This window comes from Mesocricetus auratus, unplaced genomic scaffold (genome assembly GCF_017639785.1).
Source record: "Mesocricetus auratus isolate SY011 unplaced genomic scaffold, BCM_Maur_2.0 Super-Scaffold_100020, whole genome shotgun sequence".
In the NCBI taxonomy this organism is placed as follows: Eukaryota; Metazoa; Chordata; class Mammalia; order Rodentia; family Cricetidae; genus Mesocricetus; species Mesocricetus auratus.
The window spans coordinates 18,465,445-18,480,927 of NW_024429201.1; the positions used below are offsets into that span (position 1 = coordinate 18,465,445).

General features: G+C 39.2%; 1 protein-coding gene across 5 annotated transcripts in view; it reads left to right on the forward strand.

The window, feature by feature from the left end:
• Window positions 1–15,302, forward strand: part of Rad17 (RAD17 checkpoint clamp loader component) — a 29,920-nt gene extending 14,618 nt beyond the window's left edge. For all 5 annotated transcript variants that reach the window (XM_013126456.3, XM_005065605.4, XM_021222964.2 and 2 more), the window contains 12 exons: window positions 884–1,020; window positions 1,385–1,437; window positions 1,568–1,693; window positions 1,915–1,984; window positions 3,720–3,831; window positions 5,473–5,655; window positions 7,019–7,104; window positions 7,209–7,355; window positions 9,981–10,130; window positions 11,905–12,025; window positions 13,503–13,560; window positions 14,525–15,302. In XM_013126456.3, the coding sequence (XP_012981910.1) occupies window positions 884–1,020; window positions 1,385–1,437; window positions 1,568–1,693; window positions 1,915–1,984; window positions 3,720–3,831; window positions 5,473–5,655; window positions 7,019–7,104; window positions 7,209–7,355; window positions 9,981–10,130; window positions 11,905–12,025; window positions 13,503–13,560; window positions 14,525–14,792 (1,511 nt within the window). In that variant the 3' untranslated portion in view covers window positions 14,793–15,302. The remainder of the gene's footprint in view (window positions 1–883; window positions 1,021–1,384; window positions 1,438–1,567; window positions 1,694–1,914; window positions 1,985–3,719; window positions 3,832–5,472; window positions 5,656–7,018; window positions 7,105–7,208; window positions 7,356–9,980; window positions 10,131–11,904; window positions 12,026–13,502; window positions 13,561–14,524) is intronic.
• The last annotated feature ends 181 nt before the right edge of the window (window positions 15,303–15,483 follow it).

Below are 15,483 nucleotides of genomic sequence, written 5' to 3' on the forward strand. Positions count from 1 at the left end.
TACCACTGCGAAGCAGTTAGTATCCCTATAAAAAACTTACCAGTATTACACTAGTGAGTCCTTTTTGCCTAAATGGCATAGCACATAGGATCTGTAACAGAATAAGACATGATGACAGTTTCCTACAGCACCCTTCATAGTACCTTCTGGCACCAGTCAGAAGGAATCCTCTGTCTTGGTTCCTGTTTGATTTCTCTGTGTTCTATGACTAAAGCACTAACAACTTTTTTTAGTGAGTGGGTCTTATTTTTATTTTATTTGTATCAGTGTTTTGCTTGCATGTTTGTCTGTGTAGCACATGTGCTGCTGCCCACCAGAGGCTGGAAGAGAACATTGACTTCCCTTGAACTGGCATTACAGCAGTTGTGACTGTCATGTGGGTGCTAAGAATTAACCTCAGTTCTCTGTCTTAACTGCTGAGTAGTCTCTTGAGCCCAGCAGCTGTTTTTGAAGTTTAGCTTTGTGTGACTTTCATTAGAATAGAAAAGTTATTCTTGTCCATCATACTAGTCTTTTAAAATATTTAAATTTAGGGCTGGACAGATGGCTCAGAGGTTAAGAGCACTGACTGCTCTTCCAGAGGTCCTGAGTTCAATTCCCAGCAACCACATGGTGGCTCACAACCATCTGTAATGAGATCTGGTGCCCTCTTCTGGTATGTGCAGACATACATGGAGGAAGGATGTTGTATTAATAAATAAATAAATCTTTAAAAAATATTTAAATTTAAGCCATTTTGAATAATTTTAAGGTAGTCTACAGTATTGTAAGTTGTATCATATAAGTGAATTTGATGTGTATAATATGTATATAATATTAATGTGTATGATTTGAAAATAAGTTGATAAATGGTTTTTTTTGTGTGTGTGTGTGTTTTTTTCAGAATCAAAAGTCTACATGGTTCCATACCAATCTCAGATAGCAGTTTTCAATGACTTTCTATTAAGAGCCACCAAGTATAGCAAACTGCAGATGCTCGGAGATGATCTGACAACTGATAAGAAGATAATTCTGGTTGAAGTAAGGACAACTTTTATAATCTTGCTAGAGCTGTTGTGCCAACAGTTGTGAGATACATTAATAGTGGCTTTGTGATAGCAGAGATCTGAAGGTTTTTTCAGGAATCATAAAAGAATAGTGTACGTTCAAGTAAAGTAGCTGTATGTTAACATAGTTTTCAACTGCAATCCCACCTGTATAGAAAAGGAAAGGAAATCTGTGGAAAGTTAACTTCCTTAATGACAATACATTTCCTTTACTTTCTCTGAAAACTGTGACCAAGATACATTGGATAAATAATGTTTTTTCTTGACAAATAATAAGTTTAAAAGTAAATATGCAGTGGAATATCACTGAGCTATTATTTGTCCCATATGTTCAACAGGATTTACCTAACCAGTTTTATCGGGACTCTCATGCTTTACATGAAATTCTAAGGTGAGTGTCAGTGAAATCCAGCATTCTAAGACTCCACATTAGAGGTGGGGGTTGTATTCAGTGGTGGTAGAATGTTTGTCTAGCATGAACTGCTAAATTGCTTGAATTTCAACCTTTTTTGTTATTTTAGGAAGTATGTGCAGATTGGCCGGTGCCCTCTTGTATTTATAATCTCTGACAGTGTCAGTGGAGATAGCAATCAGCGGTTACTCTTTCCCAAAAAGATTCAAGATGAGTGTTCTATTGCAAACATTAGGTAAGAAATTGCTTTTATGCTTTTGTTTTGTTTTCGAGACAGGATTCCTCCATGTAGCCCTGGTGTCCTGGAACTCACTATGTAGCCCAGGCTGACCTCAAACTCAGAGATTGACTGCTTCTGCCTTCTGAGTCTTGGGATTAAAGACATGCGCCATCACTGCCCAGTTTAAAGTGTTTTAAAATTGATCATTTAAGCACCATCTTCTTTTCTTTTTACAGTTTCAACCCCGTGGCACCAACAATTATGATGAAATTTCTTAATAGAATCATGACTATAGAAGCAAGTAAGGTAACTCTAATTTAAGACTTATATTGCAGCTATGGAAAACACAATTTATATGGTATATAACTTGGAGAAATAATTGATGGATTACATTTCAGAGGACACTCTAGTGCTATAGAAATATACATCTTAGCAGTGTGTGTGTGTGTGTGTGTGTGTGTGTGTGTGTGTGTGTAACGTTGGAAAAAGTTAGAGACTGTAGCTTCATGGTATAGTCTTTGCCTGGCTTGTGAAAGGCTCTGGTTTCAATGCCCAGACCTGCCAAAATGCCAAAAGTTGTATACAAAACGATGACATTAATGTAATTGTTCCTTATTGGGAAAAATATTTGTCAAAGGATATCAGTAACATTATTTGAAATATTATTACACTTTTGTTTATCTTATATTCATGTATATTTGTTTATGGAGAGAGCATGTGTCCCACAGGCACATATGTAGATGAGAGTATATCTTGCAGGAATTGACTCTCTTCCACCATGTAGGTTCTACGGATAGAATTGAGTTCATCAGACTTGGCTGCAAATTCTTTACCTACTGACCCATCTTACCAGCCCTTCAATAAATAATATTTTTAAAAATGAAATAGATTTAAAGTTACTATCATAAAAACTAGCTCAGTGAGCCGGGCAGTGGTGGCGCACGTCTTTAAACCCAGCACTTGGGAGGCAGAGGCAGGCGGATCTCTGTGAGTTCGAGGCTGGGCTGGACCGATAGCCTCCAAAACAATACAGAGAAACCCTGTCTCGAAAAAAAAAAACTACCTCAGTGGTATTAGGTAAGAAATTAAACTTATAGAAAATAAATATTATAATTCTACCTAGGTTGAAAACAACTCTGCCAGGTGGTGATGGCATATGTTTTTAATCCCAGGACTCACAAGGTAGAGGCAGTAGGATCTCCATGAATTTGAGACCAAGGCTGGTCTACAATGAGAATTTCAGGATAGCCAAGACTGTTACACAGAGAAACCGTGTCTCAAAAACCAAAGCAAAACAAAAACCCCAAGAGAAAAACCCATTAACTCTGCATGTTTGCATAGACTTAGAGACCTTGAGTATTTATACACATGCACACAGAAAGTCTGGGAAGATACTCTAAATGCTGATTCTGTGAAGAAGTTTGGTTTAGAAAGACAACTATTTCATAAAGAATTGTTGAGGGCTGGCCAGATATCTTAATGTTTAAGAGAACTGGCTGCTTTTTGAGAAGACTTGCCTTCCTCTCCATCACCTACATGGAAGCTCACAGCTGTTTGTAACTCTAGTTTCAGGGATCAAATGCTGTCTTCTGACTGCTGAGGATAATAGGTAGGCACACACGTGCATACACACAGGAAAAAAAACACACACATAAAATTAAAAAAACAAAGTGACATTTGAAGAAATAACTTTTGAAACACCTTTGGTTAATAAAGCAAGTATGTAAGTTGTAGGATTATAGCATAGTTCTATTTTTCTATGAGAATTAGTCTTTATAAGCTCTGCTGTGGGATAGACTATGAACAGTCAACATTGCTTTTTGAGAAAGGATCTCCCATGTGGGTAGGGTTCTTTTGCCTTAGCTTCCCACATGCTGGGACTGTAGCCGTGTTCTACCATACCTAGGCTGCCCAAGTTTTTAGATACTCAAATTTGAAAAAAATCGAATTTGTATATATTAAGTTCTCAAAATGGGTTTTAATTTGCTGTATATGTATTTATGTTTTAACAAAAGTTTAAAATTGAATCTCTTCATTTTAGAATGGAGGAAGAGTTGTTGTTCCTGATAAAATGTCCCTGGAGTTGCTCTGTCAAGGGTGTTCTGGTGATATCCGAAGTGCAATAAACAGCCTCCAGTTCTCTTCTTCAAAGGGTAACTAACTAGAAGACACATTCACAGAGTAGTGATAGGTGACTTTCTCTTCAGTAATCATGAGCAAATCAAATTAAACCTCTATGGAGTGCCCAGGGATCAGTCCCACTGTCTGTCATATGGTGGGCAGGTATTTGCCATTGAGCTGTCTGTTCTCAGCTCAGACTAGACATTAAGTAGTCCCTCCTTAGCTGTAGTTTAGTTGCCTGCAGGCAGCACTGTCAGGAATTTTTAATAGAATATTCTAGAAGTAGACTAGTTCATAACTTTAAAATTTAACATTTACTGACCTTATATTGCTCTTCTGGTATTACATACCTGTAGTTCAATAGCACTCAGGAGGCAGAGGTAGGTGGATCTTGGAGTTCAAGGCCAGCCTGGTCTACAGAGTGAGTTCTAAGACAACCAGGGCTATGTAGAGAGAACCTATGCCTCCTCACACACCCCCTCCAAAAATATCTCCTGTCCATCCTGGGAAGGAACTCATCTCCATTGGGTAGGGGTGCATGTGTGCATGCATGTATGTTCGTGTGTCTCTGTGTATATGGTGTAGATCAGTACAACTTTCTGAGTTGGTCTCACCTTTAACTTTTTACTTTTTTTGCCTCAACCCCCAGCTTGGCAAACCCTAGAGAATAAGTATTTTTATATTTAATTTTTTTTAATTTATGTGTATATGTGCACTTGAGTACAGGTGCCTGTGCCTGTGCCTGTGCTTCCACATGCTTACTGTGACATGTACATGTACACATCACATATCACACACACAAATATTTGTTTAAACAGCTATTTCAAGATGAAACATGATTCATTTACATACAGGTCTCTTAATTTTTTTTTTAGGATTTATTTATTTGTTTGATTATTTATTTATTTTGGTTTTTCGAGACATGGTTTCTCTGTATTGTTTTGGAGGCTGTCCTGGAATTCGCTCTGTAGACCAGGCTTGGTCTTGAACTCACAGAGATCCGCCTGCCTCTGCCTCCCAAGTGCTGGGATTAAAGGTGTGTGCCACCAACGCTCAGCATGAGATACTATTTTTATGGTATTGGGGATTATAAGACACTTTATTTTATTTTATTTATTTATTTATTTATTTTACGAGACAGGGTTTCCCTCTATTGTTTTGGAGGCTATCGGTCTAGCCCGGCCTCGAACTCACAGAGATCCGCCTGCCTCTGCCTCCCAAGTGCTGGGATTAAAGGCGGGCGCTACCACTGCCCGGCAACAATTTATTTTTTTTAATATTATTTTTAAAATTGTTATGTGTATGGGTGCTTTTCCTGAATATATGTCTGTGTACCACATGTGCTTAGAGCCCACAGAGGCCAGAAGAGGGCATCAAATTTCCTGCATCTTGAGTTATAGATGGTTATGAGCTGTCACGTGGGTACCAGGAGTCAAACCTGGATCCACTGGAAGAACAGCAAGTGCTCTTAACTGCTGAGCCATCTTTCCAGCTTCTAAGACCATTTCAAATGACATTTATTCCATTTTAATAGCAACAGAGAGGACTCTTCATTAAGGTCATATTAAGTGACTGCTTGTTAGAAAAATATTTAGCATAACTGTCTGAAATACTCTTAGTTTTAGTTTTCATGTTTTGATTTTTTAAATATCATTTGAATATATATTATTTAGGAGAGAACAATTTATGGTCAAAGAACAAAAGAACGTCATTGCAGTCGGATGCTGAGAGATCAAAATCAAAGCCAAGAAAGAAACATAGTAGTGCTTTGGAAAATCAAGAGATCCAAGCTATTGGTGGAAAAGATGTTTCTCTCTTTCTCTTCAGAGCTCTGGGGAAAATTCTGTACTCTAAAAGTAAGAAATGTTTCTGCATCTTTTCTTTGTGTGTAGTACTCTCACTTCAGATATAAGATAATGTGTGTTTGTGTTGTTATTAGAAGGAGCTGGGGTCCCTGCCACACACTGCAGAGCCAGTGTTAAGATGGAGCAGGAAAATGTTTTCACCTATGTGGAGTCTTTTCAACTGCAGTAAACATAAAACCACTACTGGAGGCCTTGTTCATGTCTGTAAATTATAGTTTCCTGAGAACACCCGTCCATCTAGACCAGCAGTTCTCAATCTGTGGCAACCCTTTCATAGTGGTCGCCCAAGACCATCGGAAAACACAGATTTTACATTAGGATTCATAACAATAGCAGAACTATAGCAGAACTATAGTTATGAAGTAGCGATGATATAATTTTATGTGGGGGTTACCACAACATGAGGAGCTGTATTAAAGGGTCACAGTATTAAGAAGGTTGAGTGGCAAAAGATGGTAGCCCAAAGCTATTGTAATTTACTCAGTTCCAAACGCTGGGATCCTGGACCAGGTGCCAAGTAGCTCCAGGTTCCTTTGGCTTCTCTTCACTAACTCGCTGTCTTCATAACCACACATGCCCTTCACTCTCATCTGTCTTCTTACTGTTTGTTCTCTTTAGCCTTTCCACTCCTACCCTCCCAAACGTTCCCTCCTTCCAGTAAAATTCCAAACTTCTGTTCCTTAGGTAGTAAATACCAATGTGATTCTGAAGGAAGAAACTGATTTCAAAGTGGCAATGCCATGTAAGGAAAGTCTGGTGAGAATACTCACCTGCCTCTGGTCTCTCACCTTCCAGCCTCAGTGCCCATTCTCACCGAATACCTTTCCTCCATCATTTCTCCTCTCAGTGTTCATGTCTGCTTCTGCATTGGGGTGTGACTTTCCTGCTCCTGAAGATAGAGCAGCCTCTTCCTACACAGCAAATACAGCACTTTAGCCTTCCATACTGAGACAAGGCAAAAGGAGAAAACAGCCCAGAGTTACAATCCAGCTGGGCTGTTGTGGTGCAAACCTTTAATTCCCAGCACATGGGAGGCAGAGGCAGGTGGATTTCTGTGAGTTTGAGGCCAGCCCAGTCTACAGAGCAAGTTCCAGAACAGCAAGGGTTGTTACACAGAGAAACCCTGTTTGGAAAAACAAACAAACAAAAAGATATAATCCAATCATCAGAATTCTGAATTTTGCCCTTGCATGTAGTGGTAAAGTAGTCAAACTCACTTGTTTTGATGTTTTGATTTTTAATTTTTAATAGCTTCCTTAGTGTTTTGAAATGAAAGTATTAAAAACTAGCATATGAAAGTGCTGTGATTGTAAAGATGACATTAGCTTTAGTGATCCCAAAAGTTTTCTTACAGGAGCACCTTTAACAGAATTAGACTACCCTCGCTTGCCTGCCCACTTGTCAGAGCATGAACGGGATACGTTGCTTGTTAAGCCTGAGGTAAGGACTTTGTAACACTTGGCTTAGTATGTGTTATGTATGTGCATAAACTTCTGCTCACTGCATTTGCACCAGAATTTATATATTCATGCCTCTTTTTATAGGAAATAGTAGAAATGTCACATATGCCCGGAGACTTTTTTAATTTATACCTTCACCAAAACTACATAGATTTCTTCGTGGAAGTAGAAGATCTTGTGAGAGCCAGTGAGTTTCTAAGCTTTGCAGATGTCCTCGGTGGTGACTGGAATGTAAGATCATTTGACTTAAATATTTTTGTATGTTTTTTATTTCTTCAGGTAAAAGTTGGGATTTATCTCTATTTCATGTATGTTGTGACTCTTACCTACTGTGCTAAATCTAATTATTCAAGTCAGTGTTTATAATGCAGTCTGAGGTTATTTGATTTTCTGATGATAATATAACACTAATTTTTCTAATGTTCTTTTCTAATTTGTATTTTTTATTTTATGTGTATGAGTGTGTATCTATATGTACACCACATAGGTGCCTGATGTTCATGGAGGTCAAAAGAAAATTTTGAATCCCCTGGAACTGGAGTAATAGATGGTTGTGAACCATCATGTGGGTTAGGAATCAAACCTGGCTCTTCTGCAACATGCTCTTAACAGTGATCCATCTCTCCAGCCTCTATTTTCTGACTTTAAAATTAACACATACTCAGATCATTTTTAAAAGACTTAATTGTGTGTAGATGTGTGTCTGCATGTATATATGTGCACTCAGGGACTGGAGTTACAGACAATTGTGAACCGTCTGACCTGGGTGCTGGAAACCACTCGAGTTCTCTGGAGGAGGAACAGCACGTGCCCTTAAATGTTGAGGTCTGTGCTCAGAAAATGTGGCAATCATTGAAAATTAAAACAAATTTGTATGTTTTTAAAATAACTATAAAATGTGTGTTGGCTGGAAGTGTGGCTCAGTGGTAAAGCACATGCTTAGGGCACAAAGCCCTGGATTTGATCCCCTGCACCAAAAACAGTGATCCTTAGTTTCCTTCTAAATCACATGGGGCTGCTGGGTGTCAGAGGACAGCTGTGGAGCTAGTGCTCTTTCCACTTGTTTGTAGGTTCCAGGGGTCAAACTCAGGTCATCAAGCTTACTTGACAGGTGCTTTCTCTGCTCCTCCGTTTCCCCATCCCTTTTAGGGTTTTGAAGTAGGGCCTTGCTGTGTTGCTCAGGTTGGTCTCAAACTCCGGGACTCAGGAGGTCTTTTCTTTTTTTTTTTTTTGTTTTTTTTTGTTTTTTTTTGGTTTTTTGAGACAGGGTTTCTCTGTATTGTTTTGGAGGCTGTCCTGGAACTCGCTCTGTAGACCAGGCTGGCCTCGAACTCACAGAGATCCGCCTGCCTCTGCCTTCCGAGTGCTGGGATTAAAGGCGTGCGCCACCAACGCCCGGCTCAGGAGGTCTTTTACCTCAACCTCCCTAGTATCTCAGACAACAGGCATGTTCATTAGCCTGTGCCAAAATGTCTTATGTATTTTTTCATAGTCCGAATAGTGTTCTGAGAGTACAACAGCTACTTAGTCTAAGTTCAAAATTCAGTTCCTCAGTCACACTAACCCAATTTCTAGTACTTGATAGCCTCATGTGGCTAGTACCTACTGTGTTGAACAGCCCATCTCTAAAACATTTCCATCCTTGTGAGAAATTCAGTTGGACAGCACTGGCCTGACAAATCAGTATTTTCTAGTTATAAATATATCACTAGCATTAGTAATTAAAGTTAAAAGCCAGGTGGTGGTGCTCACCTTTAATCCAGCACTTGGGTGACAGAGGCAGGTGGATCTCTGAGTTCGAGACCAGCCTGGTCTACAAAGTAAGTTCTGGGACAGCCAGGGCTACACAGAGAAACCCTGTCTTGAAAAAAATAACAAAACAATAACAAAAAAAAAAACTAAAGAAAGATGTTAAAAATTAATGGTTACTAAGTTTTCCTTCACTTGGTGTTTAACTTTTTGATTATCACCTAGTATTTGCACATATGGGAGGCACAGCGTGATGTTCTGGTTCTTATATACATTAAATTGTGATCAACTCAGTAGTCAGCATATCCATCACCTTCAGTTTTTATCATTATCATGTCTGCACAGAACTGCTGTTTTTTTATTTTTGAGGATTTCAAATCTACAGTTCAGTTGAAAATCAGTACACTGAAAACCTGCATACCCTTAACCTTTGTTTACTTTTTTCTGCTTTGCTACACTGACCTGATCAAGTTGCTGTTAATTTAGTTACTATGAATTTAGCTTGGGTATCATGGTACATACTTTCCATGGTACTCAGAAAGATGATGCAGGAGGTATCAGGTTCAGACTAGCCTAGCTTACCCAGAAGACTTTGTCTTAAAAAGCAACAAGACAAAAATAGTTTAGCATTTTGTTACCATTCTTTTCTTTTTCTTTGTATGTTTTGTTTTTGGTTGGGGGGGTTGTTTGGTTTGTTTTTGTTTTGGTTTGGTTTTTGCCAGACAGGGTTTCTCTGTGTACCTCTGGCTGTCCTAGAACTTGCTCTGTAGACCAGGCTGGCCTCAAAACCAAGAGATTCCACTGTCTCTGCCTCCTTAATGCTGGGATTAAAGGTGTGTACGACCTCCTGACTGTTATCATTATTTTCTAGTTGCCCCTAAATGTTGTTTCTCCCAACCCTACTAAAGACCCTGCTCAGTAGTTCACCCAGTGCATTTGGTCCCTATGTCTCAGTTGAGTATAAGTAATTTCATAGCAGTATTTTTAAGGCTTTGATGATGTTGGAAAACGTATGCAAAGTAACTAAGTATGTGCAGTCTTAATTTGTGTTAGTATTACCAGCAACAGTATTTCATCTGTTGTTTCATGTCTTGTCTCACTTGCTAGACACGCTCTTTACTCAGGGAATATAGTACATCTGTAGCTACAAGAGGTGTGATGCATTCCAATAAATCCCGGGGATTCGCTCACTGCCAAGGAGGAGGATCAAGCTTTCGGCCCTTACATAAACCTCAGTGGTTTTTAATACACAAAAAGGTAAAAAGAAAAAAAAAAAGTACATTTAATCTCAGCACTGCTGGCTAAAGTTAGAGGGTATGAGTTCAAGTAAGACTCTATACACTATGAACTTTGTCATGTGTAATTATTCTCAAAGCTGGAGTTTGGTTCATTTGGTTTGGTTTTTAATTAAGAGTCTTATGTATCACTGACTGTCCCTGAACAACTCCCGATCTTTCTATCCTGTGCTGGTTTGCTAAGCATTTTTTTTTGTTTGTTTGTTTTGTTTTGTTTTTTGAGCCAGGGTTTCTCTGGCTTTGGAGGCTGTCCTGGAACTAGCTCTTGTAGACCAGGGTAGTCTCGAACTCACAGAGATCCACCTTCTTCTACTTCCTGAGTGCTGGGATTAAAGGTGTGCACCACCAACACCCGGCTGCTAATTTTTTTTAACAACTAAAAACCCCATATATACACACACACACACATATGTACATACATACATATGCACACACACACACATATATGGTTCCTTCTTAGTAAAATAATTCCTAAACATCATAGTTTTTTTTTTCCGAGTTAAGAAATAACAGCTAGGTGTGGTGGCTCATGCCTTCAATTCCAGATCTCAAGTGGCAGAAGGACCTTTGTAAGATCAAGGCTAGCCTAGGCTACATAGAGAGAACCTATCTATTAAGCAAACAAGAAAACCACACACATACACACACACACACACACACACACACACACACACACACAGAGAAAGAAATAACATAGTGTTCAGTGTGGTAACTTACACCTATTATCCTAACACTGGAGAAGCTGAGGTAAAATAGTTACAACTTTGAGTACAACCTTGAAGTCTATGGGGAGACCCTGTGTAAAAAAAAATCTAAAATTAGATAAACTAAAAATTAAGCCTTAGGATACAAACTTCAGTAAGGAGCAGTGAATTTAAGGTTTGTTGCACAACCCCAGTTATAGTAATGCACAGTCACACATTACATGAAAAAGAGATACAGCCTAAAACTTTACTGTTTTGTCACTGTAATCATCATAGGTGTTCTCATCAAACAAGTAAAATTGTATATTATAGGTCAGACATTGAGCAAGGACTCTCCATACCATGAAAACACCTGGTAAATGTACATGTGTGAGGCTGCTGCTGCTGCATATTGTTAAGTAATGCTAGGACATTTAAATAGCTCTTTAAAAATTATATTGGTGTGTGAGAGAGTGTTGGGGAGAAGAGCATAGTAGTCAAAGAGGACTTGAGGGAGCCACCTTCTACATGTGCATTCAAGGGTTTCAGGTCAGGTCACGGGCTTGCAACACCTTTGCATCTCCAGTATTTATACACTTAGAAGGTGGAATTAGAAGACTGCAAGTTGGAGACCAGCCTGGTTGTGTAAAAAAAAGTATCTTTATGTTACATAAACTTAGTCTTTGTGGTATAATAAACTTTATCTATGAATTCATAACCATTTTTGTTTGATTTGGTTTTTAATTTTTTATTAAACTTTATTAATAATAAACTTACAAATAAATAAAAATATCACACACCAAAATGAACCAGACCCAAAGTATTACTGAACTTATATACAGTTAAAATTAGCATTTGTTTGAAACAGGATTTCACTATGTAACTCTGGCTGGCCTGGAACTTGCTACGAAGACCAGGCTGGCCTCAAACTTACAAAGATCTGCCTGCCTTTGCCTCTTGAGTGCTGAGGTTAATGTATGCACCATCATGCCACACGTGTATAATTATCTTTAGAATTTTATTTTCCTTTCCTTGTCTTTTTTCCCCATACAGTATCGGGAAAATTGCCTGGCAGCAAAAGCACTCTTTTTTGACTTCTGCTTACCGGCTTTGTGTCTTCAGACTCAGCTCTTGCCGTATCTTGCTCTGCTGACCATTCCAATGCGAAATAAAGGTAACGTGCTTTCTTTCCTACAGAGTACTTGTTACCTGTTAGTTACAGCATCCACACGGACAATGCGTTAGTCTATAGGGGTTGACAACTGGTTCTCATTCCTTTTTGTTTTTGGTCTATGAATTGTACTATAAGGAATAGCTTTGACTCTTGTTTTAATTTGGGGTGTACATTGATAAAGACTCTACAATCTTGCTTCTTCCTATCTATTTTGATCTTAGATTGTTCACATTTGACTAGCTGATGCTGCTTTAAGATAACTGTTTCTTTTTATTAGTGTTTTTTAATTGTGTGTGTGTGTGTTATATGCACGTGGGTGCAAATGCCAGCAGAGGGCAGAAAGTGTTGGATCCTCTAGAGCTGGAGTTACAGGTGGTTGTGACTTGCTTGATGTTGGGAACCCAGTTTGGGTCCTCTGCTGTAAACATACTTAACAGTTGAGCCATCACTCTGGAAACCCAGTGTCATTTCTAAGCTTTGTCAGTAAAATGAAGCTAGACAAATTTGTGTGTGTGTGTGTGTGTGTGTGTGTGTGTGTGTGTGTAACGTAAGTCCACAGTAGAACACTCAGTTTCTACTTAGCCCTAGAGAGTTTAGTCTAGCCTTTGTCCTTTCCATATCTGTACTTCTGTTGTGGTTGTTGTTGTTTTGAGGGGGCTGCAGGGCAGGCTTGCTTTTCTTTGATTACAAGTGCTTGGAATCTAATTTAGGGCCTTCCTAGTGCAATCTAAGCGAGTGCTGTACCACTGAAATTATCCCAGATGTACCTCCCCTTTAAACAATGAAATTACCTGCCAGTTTTCTAAATATATTTGCTTATAGTAATCAATATATACATTTTTTACTTTTTTTTTTTCCTGGAGACAGCGTTTCTCTGTATTGTTTTATAGGCTGTCCTGGAACTCGCTTTGTAGACCAGGCTGGCCTCGAACTCACAGAGATCTGCCTGCTTCTGCTTCCTTGTTGTTGGGATTAAAGGCGTGCACCGCCAACGCCCGGCACATGTTTACTTTTTATGTATGTGTATAAATGTGTGCACATGCCTCAGGTGTTTTTCCTCAGCTACTGTCCACCATTTCCTTTTTTGTTTGTTTGTTTCTCTGTGTAGCCTTGACTGGCCTGTTACTCATTCTATAGAATGGCCTTGAACTCACAGAGATCCGCCTGCCTCTGCCTCCCAAGTGCTGGCATTAAAGGTGTGTGCCACCACTACCTGGTGAACTCTGGTCTTATGCCTGCAAGGCTAACATTATCAACTGCGTTATCTCCCCAGCCCTATTTACATGTGCTTATTCAATATATGTATATCTTTTTGTTTTTATGAGTATAAATGTATATATATGCACATACCCAGCTTATATCATCAATACCTGCTATTATAAATACGAGTATTCAAACATGCCTTTTTAAAGTTACAAGTAAAAGTTCAGCAAAAGTAAATGATGAAATTTAAAACTTTGTTAAAATGTCTTTTCAGCTCAGATTTCTTTTATCCAAGATATTGGAAGACTTCCTTTGAAGAGAAACTTTGGAAGGTAAGCTGGTCATCTTGATTCCTGAAGAACTCTTACTGAAATGTCCACCGAATGTGTTTGATACAGTCAGTAAATATCTGTACAAAACAGCTGGAGATATGCTGGTACACACTTTTAATTCCAGCGCTCAGAAGATATAGGCAGGTGGATCTCATAGCCACAGCTTTGAAGATGGACCTCGCTCTAAATTAATTAACTAATTGATTGATTAATTAGGGAAAAAAGAGAGCTACAGAGATGATGGTTCACTGGTTGAGTACAGACTATTCCCCTAGGACCTGAGTTTGATTCACAGCACCCATGCCAGGTAGCTTATAACTGCCTGTAACTGTGACTGGGGTATCTGACTTCCTATAAACATAAAATAAAAATAAAAATTTAAAGTATTTTTCCACTTTCTAGCAGATAACAATAGGAAATAAAAATAATAGCTTTGTTGTCTTGAGGTGGGGTCTTACTATGTAGCTGAGGCTAGACTCTGACTCCTCATTCTCTTGTGTAGTCTCCCAAGTGCTAGCATTACAGGCTCTGCCACCACCCTGACTGAAGTTCATTCTTTTAGTTTAGGTTCAGCTTTTTTTTTGTTTTTGGTTTTGTTTGTTTGTTTTTTGAGACAGGATCTCTTTATATAGTTTTGGCTGGCCTGGAACTCAGAGATCCAATGCCTGCCTTTGCTTCCTGAATGCTGGGATTAAAGGTGTGAGCATCATCCCCAGCTTTAATTTCTATTTTTAAAATTACAAAATGAGTTGGTATGTAGTCCCATTCATTTTTCCTGAGATTTCTGTTTTCTGTTAATTTTTAATGTACATGTAAATCCTAGTCTGTAGGAACTTTGCCGGAGACATTCCCCTCTTGTAAGCAGTAGAGTGTGCATTTTGTGTGAGCGGGAAAGACCACTTAGGTTGCGATTTAAAGGACTCTCCTGTTTGGTTACTTGATGTCTGTGCTGTGAATCCCACAGGTTGAAAATGGAAGCCCTGACTGATGGGGAGCTGATTGACCCTGACAGTGGGGATGAATTGCGGCATAATGGAGGACCACCTGCACAGGAAGTTCTGGGTGAAGCCTCTCAGACTGCTGACCCAGAAACCTGGTCTCTTCCTTTGAGTCAGAACAGCGGGAGTGACCTGCCTGCCAGCCAGCCTCAGCCCTTTTCCTCCAAAGTGGACGTGGAGGAAGAGGAGGAAGAGGACATAGTAATAGAGGACTATGACAGTGATGAGACATAGAAAACAGCCGGCCAGTCAAAGTGCTACTTCAAAGACTGGGTTTATTCAGTGGTACTTGAACAGCAGTAACACACTGTGGTGAATCCAAGCAATTTGTTAATTGCTCAGCTCTTTTAGTATTCCCTACAAGCAGCTGACTTCTGTCATCTTGAAGCAAAGCTGGTCTCAAGCACTCAGTAATTAGTATTTATTTAATCTTGTGAATGGTTTAGGGAGGAGAGGCCATGTTGTGAAGTATGTTTTTGAATGTCATGCTTAAATATCAGAAAATGTGAAGGAGTAATCCAGAATATACAGACTATGGGGTGTTGTAAATGTGATTTATAAAATAATTTAGGATGCAATTATGAGTATAAATAAATTTTGTGCCTTATTTACAGTTTGCATCTAGCTTCTCAGATACCATTTTGGTATGTTGTACAGTGAAATATTTTAGATACTTCTGGAAAATATTTACATAATTTATATAACAATTAAAGTGTTGGATTTCCTTTTGTTTTTATCTTTTAACATTGCCTACCATGCACTGTGTCCTTGGGTTCAGGTGAAAGTAGAACAGACGTTCTAAAGATGGACGGGGTCAGGTAGTACCTTACAACTGTGCAGGAGGTGGGCGGGCCGCGGCTGGGTACCTGCGCCGGTGAGGCCGGCAGGAGTGGCCGGGACAACTGGGCGGGGCGCTGTGGCTCGA